This window comes from Sander lucioperca, chromosome 11, assembly GCF_008315115.2.
Source record: "Sander lucioperca isolate FBNREF2018 chromosome 11, SLUC_FBN_1.2, whole genome shotgun sequence".
NCBI classification, from domain to species: Eukaryota; Metazoa; Chordata; class Actinopteri; order Perciformes; family Percidae; genus Sander; species Sander lucioperca.
Genome location: NC_050183.1, coordinates 6,469,336 through 6,484,573, shown reverse-complemented (window position 1 = coordinate 6,484,573; position 15,238 = coordinate 6,469,336). Strand labels below are relative to the sequence as shown.

At 39.0% G+C, this 15,238-nt stretch overlaps 1 protein-coding gene across 1 annotated transcript in view; it reads left to right on the top strand.

Moving 5' to 3' along the window:
• The window catches only part of cers1 (ceramide synthase 1), a 30,307-nt gene extending 15,288 nt beyond the window's left edge, over positions 1-15,019 (top strand). The window contains exons 3-7 of the mRNA XM_031307084.2: positions 4,143-4,323; positions 4,687-4,848; positions 4,972-5,119; positions 5,259-5,422; positions 11,176-15,019. Of these exons, the coding sequence (XP_031162944.1) occupies positions 4,143-4,323; positions 4,687-4,848; positions 4,972-5,119; positions 5,259-5,422; positions 11,176-11,218 (698 nt within the window). The 3' untranslated portion in view covers positions 11,219-15,019. The remainder of the gene's footprint in view (positions 1-4,142; positions 4,324-4,686; positions 4,849-4,971; positions 5,120-5,258; positions 5,423-11,175) is intronic.
• Positions 15,020-15,238: the final 219 nt, after the last annotated feature.

The following is a 15,238-nucleotide window of genomic DNA, read 5'->3' as shown; positions in this document are numbered from 1 at the left end:
CCCATTCCGAGCGCATTATAACTCCTACGGTGGCCGTATTATTCCAAGAAGTACAGTATGACTTCGTCCGTGAGTGTTCCTTCCAGTGTAATAATAGTTTTACATTATTTTGGTACCATTTCATTGCTAACATCAGCTATCAGGTTACCAAACATATGCTAGCTAATGTTAGTAAAGTATCAGTGCTATCGTTATTCTGTATATTGTACGAGATTGTAAGGCAATGCTTACAGCGTAGGAGAGAAGCAACGGAGGTTTGTGTTTTTAATATATTTCTCTGAGCACTATGAACAATCATGTCAATGAAACGGAAATGAGCTCTTAGTATCTCCATCGTTTACACGCAGCTGTTCTAGCTGTAGCTAGTCTGTGTTACAACTGCACATGACGTGAGTTGTCTGCCAGGGAAATCACAACACATACGATTACGTTTATAAATACAAGGTAGACAATCCTTTTTCACCATTGACGCGAGGAACAGTATCCTAGATGTCGTTCTAGCGTTATGCACAACCATGCTATAGTTAGTCAAGCAACTATAAAACTTCGAATTTACACAAATAGGCAGAATTACCTTTTGAGAAGAAAGCAGGCAACTTCGGCGTCCCTTTTTAAAATCCTTGCACCTTATGAGCTCTTTCCATCTTGGAAAAGCCACTCCAATATAAACTTTGGTCTTGTTGCTTTGCCTGTCGCGTTGTCGTTTTAATTCTCTTTTTAACTTCCTTGGCGACTCCGTTATCTTCTCCCCCTCCCTGGCATTCGTCACGGTGCCATTGAGTTTAAAAGCGCGAAAGGCGGAGGTATGTCCCTCTTTGGCTAATGTATTTTAAAGATGGAGGCGCAACATGGTGGCCGTCATTCGAGTGACTCGCTCGTATGTATTCTGAATGATTCTGAATGGCAGATTCTACGCATATGAGAATACTTTGATTAGTTGGTGGAAGTAATTACACATGAATGAGCACATATTTGTGAAAGAACAAAGGGTTTTTTGCTAAGAATCAACTCAAAAAATTACACAATGGAGCTTTAATAGTACTGTAACTGAGCCATTATCTCATTGGAAGTTGCTTTGGGTAAAAGCGTCAGCTAAATGACATGTAATGTAATGTAATTTTCCTACCTAACCTCTCAAGGAGCTGAAGTCATTTTAATCTAATGAAACAGCAAGCAGCACATCTTAATCCTGTAGAGACTCTGTGGGGGTTAAATGTCACTTTGAGTATTCAAATAGAGAGGTATTTATAGCAGTGCATAGTGGATATTCATGCATATTCTGAGCCTTGAATTGAATCACTTATTCATTATTCATTAAAAAAAATCCAAACTTCTTTTTATAGTAACCAAAAGGATAGAAATTATATACCAACAATCCTAAATAGAGCAGCGTTTTATGATAGAATACATTTCTATCAAGTTTTGCTCCAACACTTATCTCCATAATAGAACCTAATGGATGACTATCACTGCTAATGTAGGATAGATGTGTAAGGTGGATTCCACTTAAAATCCAGCAATGTCTTTTATAGTCTCTCTGCCTCCTCCATCAGACACGGAAGTGTCAGGGCTCCGATCGAACTCAATCGCTCTGAGTGGAGCTAGCGAAGACTGGTTGACAGGTTCATCTTCAATACTGCCCTACAAAGGCAAAAGACCTTAACTCGCTAGAGTGTGAAACTGAGAAAAATGACTTTAAAGTTTCTGTTTTGTCCAGACAAAAGTATTATAGGTAGGACTCCCAAAATTTGACAACTAGTTGCTATAATGAAGAAATGTTTGTATGCAAAAAATCTTGAGCTCAAAATTGACCTTTGACCCTTGTTTGGCAGTTACTGTACTCTGCCTTTGTATCATGTGCCAAAAACAAGGAGTTGTGCAAAGGCAAAAGGCAGTAACTGACATATAATCAATATTTGCTTGCTGTTCACCATACTTACATCCATTATAAGAACACCTAACCAAGGTCTAGTCAATATGGTATTAGTTTTAAATTATATAGAAGACCTTTGGTTGTTCCTATTTAGTGCTATAATGATCAGGATAGTGCGGCAACACTAACAGTTAAACAGTATGACAGATAAGTTACTTTGCAGTACAGTATACAATATGAATAAATACAATAAATGTTTTCTCAATAAAGATAATTTAATTATAATTGAATACAAAGGTATATTTATTGTTTAACGATAAATATATTATGTTTAACACTTTTGCAAGGCACTGTATCCGTGTCATATTCTCATTAGGGGCTGAGCCCCCCTACAGGTCTGATCCTAGAATCGCCCCTGGTTAAGGGTTAAGGGCCACCAAACTGCTCACGATGCACAGTCAACAAACTCATCTTGGATTACTACTTTTTAACTCTGAGATAACATTGACAGAGTTGACCGACCATTTAGGTTAGCCTACTTTGTACGGACGTTAGTGATAACTAGCTGCTATTATGGATTTGTGTACGATCTGACATGAACACCTGCAAGAAGGAAACATGGTTCAAACACGTATGGATTGTTGTGGATACAGCAGATGATGTGCATTGCTATGGATTATATCTTCCATGGATTATATCGGATTGCATGGAAAGGTAGGATGCCTGTGTATTTAATAATTAGTTTTCGGTGTCTGATGTCAGGCTTCGTCAAGTGAGGAGGTGTGTCAGCATCACCGTTAGCGCTACGTGACACAGATTAAATTTAGCTAGCTCCGGGCTGTCACTGACATTGACAGATCTGAACCATCGCCACTTTATTTCAAAGATGTGTCGTTTGTATGTTACGTGGTTTGGTGACAATTAAAAGCGGCAAACTTTGACAGTATGACAAAGCCAGAGTACAGTAACATCACGGCGGCACAGTAACATCTCTCTTGAAGCCTGGCTAAACAAAGTCAGAACACCTTAACTCAACTTCAGCGTGCCGGAACAAAGGCAAAGAGCCTTAACAGCTGTTACGGTGTTCTGCTGTGGTTTCTCGTATCGTTTTGGATGTTACGGTTGTCATAGACCTTTATTTTCTCGTTAAAACAATCAAATTGACTCACGATATTTATTCACATGATAAAGGAGGTCTCAAATAACCCAAAAATGACATTAACTCATTTTTGACCAAACATGATGTTACGGCGTTTTGCCTTTGTAGGGCAGAATAGCTGCATCACCTCTAATAGCTGCCAGCCTGAGATGTAATGATGGAAGGTCCAATCAATAAACATTACACACGGCCCGAACATAACCCCATCCCACCAGAGATATACCTTACTCAAAGGTAGGAGGAGAAAGTTTCTGTTACTTTAGAAACCCTCTTTAATTCCCCCGAGGTTAAACCTGATCCCTCCAGCCTCCTCCACATCTGGTATCCTTCCCAGAAGTCACTGCATATAGCTCAGTATCTGGACATATTGGGAATACAAAATGGGTGTACAGTGTATGTGTGTATAAAACAATGATCCTGCTGTATCTACAACATATTTATCATCTACACAAGATTCATTTTCTATTACTTTTCTGTGGGTTAACTCATCATTAAAACACAGAATACTGAAATAGAATAATTAGCACATTTAACGTTTAATGATTTTGTTTATTGGATCAGTGTAATGCAAATTAATTCACATTAATGATTATATGATTAACAATTTCATTATTTACATTTCTTCAGCCTCCACAGTCATTTGTAATCTAAAATGTGTTAGAAATTAATTTAATCCACAATGTTTGAGAGTTTTGTGAGACAATGAGTCTTGACGTCTACACACTTGCTAAAAGAAAAGTGCCTCCTCCACATTTGCTTGCAGTAGTGAGTAGTGAGTCTGCAGTAAATACTTCTGTTGGCATCAACTGTGATAGTTGTGATACAATCACCACCTTCTGTTTTACTGTGTGAGCCAAAAGTCTGAGACACTCAACTAGGAACAACAAGAAAACAGATAAAAAGAAGAAAGATGCAATCACAATACATACGAGAAAGCTCAGAGTGCACACCTCTCTGCCAAAGGCTGCATAATGCTCTACATGAATTTTAATACAAAATGTTTCATTTCTAATCTGCATCTGAATTAGGTTGGTTTTAAAGTAAACGCTGACATCCTTAATGTGCTCTCAGTGTGTCTCAGCCTGTGACCTCTCCTCACTTTTCCTCCAGACTGGAAGAGTGGTATGTCGGTGCCTACAGACATCGCCATAGCCTACCTGATCCAGGGTAGCTTCTACGGCCACTCCATCTATGCTACGGTCTACATGGACGCATGGAGGAAGGACTCGGCTGTCATGGTGGTGCACCACATCATCACGCTGGCACTCATTAGTTTTTCCTACGCCTTTAGGTACCTTTGTTAAGTCTTAAAAGATCTATTGTTGACCCTTTTAGTTTTTCTATGAGCATAAAGTGTCCTACAGTACCATTCAGTTTATGTTATATTACCACATCATCAGCATAGATGCATATCATATGTGTGATGAATTAAACTTTGGTCATTGTAGTCCATTAATACGCTTTTAGCTCCCAAATGGCAGGCAAAATAGATCAAATATAGATCAAAATAAATTGACTTGGTTGGTTTGTTGTAAATGTTTCTGGTTGGACCATCCAAACATTTGCATTGGCAGATGCCTGCTTGTAATGGACTTGTATTAGAAATAAGCTGAAATATATACACATACTGTACCATGTGTTCCCTGGCCCTCAGATACCACAATGTAGGGATTCTGGTGTTGTTCCTCCACGACATCAATGACATCCAGCTGGAGTTCACCAAGCTCAACATCTACCTGAAGTCTAGAGGAGAAGGCTATCACCTGCTCAACGACGTGCTGTCCAACATGGGCTCAGTCAGCTTTAGCATCACCTGGTGAGGTTCAACACACACACACACACACACACACACACACACACACACACACACACACACACACACACACACACACACACTTGATTTGCAGAATAGACATTCATTTCTATTGTGTTCTCTCAGGTTCTGGTTCCGTCTCTACTGGTTCCCTCTCAAAGTGCTGTACGCCACATGTGTGTCCAGCCTCCAGTCTGTCCCCAACATCCCCTTCTACTTCTTCTTCAACACTCTTCTCCTGGCACTGCTGCTCATGAACATCTACTGGTTCTTGGTGAGGAGGACACACAGGTGTCTTAATTCAAACCCAAAAAGCATTTATGGTCAATGTTTGTTTTTGTCTTAAACTGCCACAACGATGACACAATCTGACCTCTGTTGTGTATCCTGTTTCTCCCCTGTTCTGTGTGTAGTTCATTGTTGTTTTCGTAGTGAAGGTGCTAAAAGTGAAGGAGGTGAACGACGTCAGGGAGTACGAGGACGAGGAAGGCAATAACGCGGCAGCTGGCCTGCTCGGGGAACCTCAGGCAGAAAACCACGATGGTGATGATGCTGGACATCACAACTCTGCCCAGGGGTGAGCTAACACCAACAGACTGCGTGTCGTTTGAGACCTCAGCGCAGGGTGGAATAATACCACCAGCCAACTGCTGGCAGGTTTTCACTGTAAATGTTGAGTTTGAAACCAAACCAGCAGTAGCTACAACGTGCTATTTGAAGAATGTCCACATCAATAAGTCATTAGTTGTAAGACAGGTCATTATGGAGATATGAACTACAGAAAACAGTAGGATGGTTGCAGTGTAGTTTTACACCAGTGTAGGTGGTTCTAATCAGGGGTCTTAAAAAGTTTTAGGCCTTAAAAAGTCCTAAATTCACTAAAGTATTGTATTTTAAACAGGTCTTAGTTTCCCTACGTCCATGTAACGCCTCTAATGCTCATTGAAATGGTTTTTTTTTATTCCATGGTGTTGTAGTTCTTTCTTTTGATAGTCCACATATAATTCACTGTATATGTACAAATTTTATGTCGATCGCTTTTATGTAATTTGAATGATTTTGTTTACTTTGCATGTACTTTTGTGACTCTGCATTTCGTTGTACTTTACATAAAGGTCATAAAAAGGTCATAAAAAGTCTTAAATTTGACTTGTTGAAACCTGCAGAAACCCTGTCTAATGCCAATGGCTGACCTAATGCCACAAGACAGAGAACTTTAATTCAATTCAATTCAATTCAATTCAATTCAATTTTATTTATAGTATCAAATCATAACAAGAGTTATCTCGAGACACTTTACAGATAGAGTAGGTCTAGACCACACTAAATATAATTTATAAAGTCCCAACAATTTAGTAATTCCCCCAAGAGCAAGCATAGTGCGACAGTGCAAGGCAAGGCAAGGCAGCTTTATTTGTATAGCACATTTCAGCAACAGGGCAATTCAAAGTGCTTTACATAAAACATTAAAGAGCAGTTAGAAATGATTAAAAAAAAAAAAAATTAAAACATTAAAGAGCAGGTAAAAATGATTGATCCTTTTGGCTCCGGTTACTTGGTGTTTTCGTTACCCATTACAAGATTGCAGTAGTTCTACTTTTCACTACGATGTAGCCGTCGCTAGAAAGCTTAGTTTAATCTCGGTAAACCTTGCTAAATCCGGGACAGTTCACAGTCTGTCTCTTGATAAGTTCACAGAAATATCTGACAAGTTCACGACGTTGTCTTTCTTATTGACCTAGTTCACAGACTAAATCTGACCAGTTCACAGACGTGGTCCTTGTATGGATAATCTATTGTCACACCCGTGTTTTTTGAGAGGTAATAGTTCAGAAATATGTCCGTTATCTGTATTTTCGAGGCTTTCGCATAGCTCTCATAGCCGGAGGAAATTTTTTTCTCTTCCTCCTCTAAATCCTGTTTTTAATCTATGTCACACCCGCGTTGGAGAAATTCTCAGAAATATGTCTGTTATCTGTAATACCACGAGATAAAAGACAAGAATAAAATTGACAGTGCAGTATAAGAAATTAAAGAACTGAGAGATAAAATACGCAAATAAAAGTTACAGTGCAGTATAAGAAATTAAACATTAAAGAGCAGTTATAGAATGTCATACAGTGTCATCAATGCAACTTCAGTATAACAAATGAGCAGTTATTTAAAGAAAGGCAACATCAAAAAGATAGGTCTTTAGCTTTGATTTAAAAGAACTGAGAGTTGTGGTGGACCTGCAGTTTTCTGGGAGTTTGTTTCAGATATGTGGAGCATAAAAACTGAACGCTGCTTCCCCCTGTTTAGTTCTGACTCTGGGGACAACAAGCAGACCTGTCCCAGACGACCTGAGAGGTCTGGGTGGGTCATAGTGTAGCAGCAGATCAGAAATGTATTTTGGCCCTAAACCGTTTAGTGATTTATAAACCAGCAGTGTGAGGACTCGAGCAGCAGCGTTCTGAATCAGCTGCAGCTGTCTGATTGATTTTTTAGGGAGACCTGTAAAGACTCCGTTACAGTAGTCAAGTCTACTGAAGATAAAAGCCTGGACAAGTTTTTCCAAATCCTGCTGAGACATAAGTCCTTTAACCCTTGATATATTTTTAAGGTGGTAATAGGCTGACTTTGTAATTGTCTTAATGTGGCTGTTAAAGTTCAGGTCTGAGTCCATGACTCCACCAAGATTTCTGGCTTTGTCTGTTGTTTTTAACATTGTCGTTTGAAGCTGAGTGCTGACTTTTAACCATTCCTCTTTTGCTCCAAAAACAACCACCTCAGTTTTTTCTTCATTTAATTTAAGAAAATTCTGGCACATCCAGTCGTTAATTTGTTCAATGCACTTAGTCAGTTGTTGTATTGGACTATAGTCCCCTGGCGATAAGGTTATATAAATTTGTGTGTCATCCGCATAACTATGGTAACTTATTTTATTGTTTTCCATAATTTGAGCCAGTGGAAGCATGTAGATGTTAAACAGGAGAGGCCCCAGAACGGAGCCTTGGGGAACTCCACATGTCATAGTTCTATGCTCAGATGTATAATTACCTATAGACACAAAGTAGTCCCTATTCTTTAAATAAGACTCAAACCACTTTAGTACTGAGCCAGAAATGCCAACCCAGTTTTCCAATCGGTCTAGTAATATGTCATGGTCGACCGTATCAAATGCAGCACTGAGATCAAGTAATACTAAGACTGAAATTTTGCCACTATCTGTGTTTAAGTGGATGTCATTAAAGACTTTAGAGCTGTCTCAGTGCTGTGGTGTGGTCGAAAACCCGACTGGAAGGCATCAAAACTGTTGTTTGGCTTGTTAAGGAAAAGTCCATCTGCTTTAAAAAGATGTCTGCGGTCCCAGAAGATGTTAAAATTGTCAATGAACCACAGAGAATGGACAGTACATGCAGATGAAAGCCATTTGTTCAGTGCCAACAGTCTGCTGAATCTCTCAGCTCCTCTTCTGACTGGTGGTATAGGGCCACTGATAAACACCTCTGCGTTTAGGAAGCTAATTGTGTTCAGCAGATCCATAAAGTCACGATTCAGCACTTCAGACTCTTGCTTTACAACATCATGCAGTATAATGTTTTTCACAGTTGGGTGTGCTGCCACGATATCCGGGATTCTTTGGGCCAAGTCAGACACCATGTCTTTGGGAAAACAGAGTATTTTGGTGTTTTTACTGCTTTTTACATCTTTTACAGCAGAGTCACCCACAATCAGAGTTTGAGGCCCAGTCATTAGCTTTCCCTGTAGCTTTTTACTTTTTAAATTGCTCTCAGTCCTTACCCTGCTGTGTGACGATGAGACGTAATCTAGGTCATCAGATGGCGGTCCAGGGTCCTGCTGCAGTGGAGCAAATCTGTTATCCACTTGTATACTCGGTTGTTGGGGAGGCATTTTGTTTCTAATTTCCCCTTTTGCAGCTGTCCACGGCTGTGTCCTACTGAGTACAGGGGTTGAAGAGGCACTCTGCCTGGATGATGTATAATTACCTATAGACACAAAGTAGTCCCTATTCTGGAGTGTTTTCAGTTTATTCTTAAATGTGGTGACAGTGTCTGCCCCCCGAACCCAGACTGGGAGCTGGTTCCACAGGAGAGGAGCCTGGTAGCTGAAGGCTCTGGCTCCCATCCTACTTTTAGAGACTCTAAAAACCACAAGTAGCTCTGAATTCTGGAAGCGTAGTGCTCTAGTGGGACAATAAGGTACTATGAGCTCTTCAAGATAGGATGGTGATTGACCATTTAGAGCTTTGTAGGTCAGGAGAAGGATTTTAAATTCAATCCTTTACCAAAATAAATATTTCATGAATACATTTCTAATTTTATTTTATATGCACCCATAGCCAGGTGTATTGTAATATTCTTAATAAACAAAAGAGACTACAGCTATGCTAGCAGCTCTGTGAGACTACACAGGCACAGTGGTGCTTTGAGCTAAATGCTGACGCCAGCTTGCTAACATGCTCACAATGACAATGCTAACATGCTGATGTTTAGCAGGAATAATATTTACCTGGTTCACCATCTTAGTTTAGTGTGTTAACATGCTAACATTTGCTTATTAGCACTGACTGAACAAAACACAGCTGATGTTAACGGAAATAAATATTAGCTGCTAGTGTGGCTGGTATAAATGTGGTCTAACAAGATAATTCAACATGCCAGCGTAGGCTCTAAAAAATAATAAACACAGACCTCACACCAATTTACTTACAAAGAGAGATGGTTTCTACATAATATCACAACATGACACAGTTTTGTTTCTGTTGTCAACCAAATTCTGTTATATATAAAAGCCATGATTCCACATAAAAAGCAGCTTTTATTGGGAATTATGGCATTAATTTAGGAATTGGCTGTCAATGCCACTGCCATGAGTTTGATACCCCTTAATCATTCCATCTGTATTACCACTGCTTACAGACCATACATTTATGTTGTAAAATGGTACACACACACACACAGCACTTTTCAAAGTCAGTTTTGTAGCCAAACAAGTGTCCTTTCTATACCCATCTTAGCAGTTATTGTAATAACTGCTATGCCTCTATAAAGGTTTAAGTAGATTGTCTAGAATGATATAGGGATTTCTATGAGATTTACACATAGTTTAATGTATGTGTTACGTAATGGGGGTCTCTTCTAATGTGAAAAAAAGTACTCAGCACTTTGCAATATTGAGCTTAAAACAAGAAAATGCTAACTTGACTAAACACAAAGTTTGTGCCTTTTTATCTGAAATTATGGATTAATCTCTTTATCTAAGGAGTTGCCTTAGTGTTGTCGTGTGCACCTCTATCATCTGCTGCTGATTATCATGGTAGCCTTTGACCACTGAAACTCTGAAGACTGTGAAACTGGTGACATCTCTATCACCTTTCTATTAGTTTGGAATACTCACAAAAAAAACTGACACTGTCTCTAAACTGTTGTGTTGTGGTACAATCCAAAGATTTGATAACTCAAGCAGACACTTGGTCCCAGTGGTGTAGTCTAATGTATTGTAGTGGGTATACTGTACTGTATATTGGCCAGAATCTGCCTTTGGGAGGAGGGGGGGCATATCATAGTGGGGGGGTGTCCTCCCCCAGTGAAGTTTGGCGCATCAACGACATAATTTCCTGTATTCTGATACACTTTTAGGCACCAATTTTTATTTTTTAAGATTATTTTTGGGGCATTTCTTCCCTTTATTAGATAGTGACAGTGGATAGACAGGAAAGGTGGGAGAGAGATGGGGGATGACACGCAGCAAAGGGCCGCAGGTCAGACTCAAACCCGGACCGCTGCAAAGGACTCAGCCTACATGGGGCGCACGCTCTTAATGGGTGAGCTAGAGGTCGCCCCTTAAAGCACCAATTTACAGTGGAAATACCTTTTTTTAGCCTATGTGAAGAAGAAAAACAATGACGACGATTCAAAATATATAAAAAATATAATGGAAAGTATGTTGTTGCGTGTCATTGGGCATTTTTAAGTGGGTATATGGAAATCCTGGAGCTTTCTTAGACCCACTGCGTATACCTGCGTATCACGTAGACTACACCACTGCTTGCTCCTGAAGTTCAGGTGTAGATGCAGAGAGAGGTCTCCCACTGAGCTTGTGTAACTAGCGGCCCTCACAGGTAGATAGGATCAAAGAGCCTGAGACCGTATGGAGATGTGATTATGTGGCACTCCTTATCTGCCTGGCCTTGACCACTGCTGATATCCTCTCTGCCTGCTAATGCCTCACATCTGCTGATCACCTCTTCTGACAAGCTTATTCTCTCCATCCCCGTCCTGTCCTTTGCTCTCATTACACTGACTCTCTCTGTTGTCTCTGTTGTAGAAAGCACCTGCAGAATGGGATCAACAAAAAGAAGCATCTATAACAGTCTCTCCGTTGCCACCACCTGGCACTAGGCTACAACTACAAGCAAGACAAGACGCCCTCCTTGGACGGCTCACGCTCAAAAAGCATGGCTGAAGGGAAGAGGGTCACAAAAAGAAAAAAGGAAGGAAAATAGCAAGTTTTTACTCTTTTTTTAATTTTTTTTATTTGTTTTACAACATTTCATTTCATCGCTGTCGTTTTGTTTTTATTAGAGCACTGTGAATGTTATTTCAGGTGACTTTTTGTCTTATTGTTGCTAACTTTACATTTGATAGATTCAGTAGAAAGAAAAAAAACAGTTTGAGTAAGAGTTGGGCTGTGATTGTACAGTCGGACAGGTTGTCATAATCATCACCGTCACACTGAACAACGCCACAGCACCCAGACTGCAGTCTGTAAGCATTTAGACCAACAGTAACCATTAGCAACCTGGTAAACAAGCAGCTAATTCTAATAGGGGTGAGCTGTGTTTGTCAGTCAGTGAAATAATGAATTAATTTCCTCCTTTAACCTCCGTCCAACTTCTCTGACGTCAGACATGAAGAGAAAAGGCTAAAAAAATCATGATTCAAATGGGAAACATTGCGTTGTTCTCAGTATCATTTTTCACGGCTGCAGTGATGCAGGAGAGCCGTTTCACCACATGTATTGATTTTTATATCACTGCACAAGTCAGTGGTGGCGACCACACAGCTTATGGCGTCCATTAGTTTGAATTGAAAAGCCGCGTTGGTGTGTGTGTGTAGGTAAGTGCGTGTGTTAGACATTCCAGGATGGATGTAGCCGAATCTTTTAAACTCAAAATCCTTCACAACATTTCACCTCTCAGTTTGATTTCTTTTTACATTTTATCTCTTGATGATCAACAGGCATTGGAAATATTTAATTGTATGGAAAAAGCTTTTTTTTTTGTATGTGTTGCAAAGCATCTGTTGCTGCACTGACATGAGGGCATACAAGCTGGTTGCTGGTTTAATGACAGCAAATAGCTAGAATTGATTGACTGGGTTTCAGTATCATCCTCATCATTTAATTTGTTTAAACAATATGTTTGATTAACATTTATAACCAGTTTCGTGGGTGGTGATGACGGCTATCGGGTTCACAGAAAATTTTAACAATATCCCAGAACTTGTGTAAAGATAAAGATCACTATGATTAAAACAAAATAAAAAAAAAACATTATGTATGCACACATTATGGTATTCAGGAATGCATGACATTGAATGATTTTGGAAATATACTATGAAATTGTCTTACAAACAATGAAGAAAAAAATCCTCTGGCTATGTAATCATAATGTCTCTATTAATGTCTAAAATAACCATCCTAAAAGTGATCTTTCTTTGAAGCAACAGTGACCACTGAACACACATAAATTGGCTGACAAACCAGAGTGTGATAAACCTTCATGTGGCATTGAAATTTATTTCAGATGCACATTAAGAGATCAAATTAAAGTCTATTATGTCCCAGAAATCCCACATATGGAAAGATTTTTGATGTCACCTGTAATTCGAACACGTTAAATTAAACTACAGTGGAAAGGTTTCCCTGGATCCCACTGGTTTACTGTTAGTGGAAACAGCTGCTGCACCTGTAGCAAATAAGGTATATTTCTATTTTTCCTACCTTCTCGATCAAATTCAAGCTCTTGTTTCGATGAACAGCATGCTTGTGCTGCCGGAGCAGGCCGCAGATGTCGTTCTGTTTTAGTTTATCTGTTTGTCTTCCACAATCCCTACAGCACATGTGGGGGGAGTTCAAACTACTTTTAATTTTATATTAAACTATCACTATTATTTCTGTAGTTAAGGTTATCATTGTTGATTTGATTTTGAATTGCTGCTGTTTTTTTGCTTCCTCTGAGAGCACTGTTGGAATCCCAGTTTAGTTGTCTTCTTCTGCTTATGTATGAGTCGGTGATTGTCTGCTTAGATCAGATATTTTCTGGGAGAAATGTTATGTTCATCTACATTACAAACATCTGGATTAATATCAGATCTCTTCCTTTTAATCTAAATGCTGGCTCACACTCATTTTTACTTTATTCTGATCATTATACATCTGTACTGTAAAAGTAACAATTCATCAAACATTTTGCTGTGTGTAATATATCAGACATCCTGTAGCATGGTGTTCTGGCAGGAAGTGACCTCTGCGGTCTTGACTATTCAACTGTGAGACTAGATGATCCATAGTTTGCTGATATTTGTGTGATATGATGGCATATGTGAAGTTTGCAGTGAACCCACAAAGACCTGTGATCTGGATTAGGTGTGACTCATCCCTCAAGTCTGGTATGGTACTGTGTGCAAAAAAGGTGCACCTTCAATCTCTCTCCCAACTGTGTCACGCTACAAACAGTCCTGTGATGTGAGACTGAATAACTACTATTAGGGGTGGGCGATATGAATGTGAAATGCACCATCAGACAATATTAATTTGATGTACTGTTTACACCGTGGTGTCAATGTTTTAAATCAATGAGCTGTTTTATGAAAATATTGGATTTGATAATTTTGCATCTAAAGTACTTTGTCTTTTCAGGAATTTACATTGATGGATTACCCAAAAAAAGCTGCAGCAACTACCAGGTGTACATTAGATAATAGTCAACAGATTTTTCTGAAAGTTTATTAAATCATCATGTATGTCAGTATGATATGAAAGAAATTGTATCCATGTCGTCCACCCCTCACTACTACCCAGATGTGATGAAATCTGAGAAAAAACATTTTGAAATTGTTTATTTTTCTTCCTGTATGGATGTGGCTGATTCTTATTTAAACGTCCAAAATGTTGGAAACATGTTGCGTGTTTAGCTCCGTTCAGTCAGACAACTCAGTTTTTGTAAATGTACAGACTTGATATTTGACATCTAGGCTCAGACCTCATCACTCTCCATTTGCATAGACGAAGATCAGCTCAAAGCAGATTAGGGAGTGACGATAAACACGTGAAGCAGTGTTTGCAGTAAGGCAGCCCTGTCTGTGCTGCTGCTTTACTGATCAGTTTGCAAAGGCTCGATAAAATATGCAAACTGAGCAGTAAAAGCTGTGTCATATGTTTTGTACTAAATATGACGTGTGAGTTGTCTGCATGAACTGTAGCTCGCAGGCTTCACCTTCCTTATGACACAAAGTATCTTCATGAGTGCTTTGATTGTGCCAAAATGTCCACCCAAATTATGAGGCAAGCATTTGTGGGTGCTGGTGACGAGCGAAGAGGAGAGCTAGTAGAGAACGACGGGCAGAAGAAGCCCTGCAGGTATTTCTTATAAATTGCACTGTAATTTATTATTATTATTATTGTTTATTAGTAGATCAAAATTAGAAAAGGGAAGGGAGAATTTGGGAATTTTTACTTTCTTGGAAGAATCAGTAACTAAAACTCTTTTAAAATGTAAAATGGATTTTAATTGTTTTCTGGACCATTGATGCACTGTAATCGATACAAATTGACCCTTTTTTCTTTCAAACTCAACTTGATCACTTTTTAAATCTGACCACTTGATAAAGACACATACTTGCTCTTTTGTAATACTATTTTAATACCATTCAGCCAATGTTTTTGTTTCATTTTTTTCCCATAAAATAAAACGTGTCAGTAAATAAGAGACTTGCTCCTTTTCTTTATTTATTTTAATCACACCTGATATTTTCATTGCAAAGATCAAGTGTTGTGGATGAGGTTCAGACCAGAGAAGAGTTCAGTTCAGTGCACAAATGAAAACCAACTGCTTCAATAAATAAAAAATTCATATTTACCACACAGTAGTTCCCTCATAGTGGTAAATAAAAAGAATCCTGCCATTGTTACCATGGCTACATGTGGGGGTCACAAGTCATGCAGAAAAACATGGAAAATACAAAATGGTAAATAAACACCGTTCACCCACAACAAGGCAAGACCAGGGCAGAGAAAGGATCAAGGAAACACTGCAGTATTAGTTTTATACACATGCACACACACACACACACACATACACACACACCAATATCTCATGAAATAAATC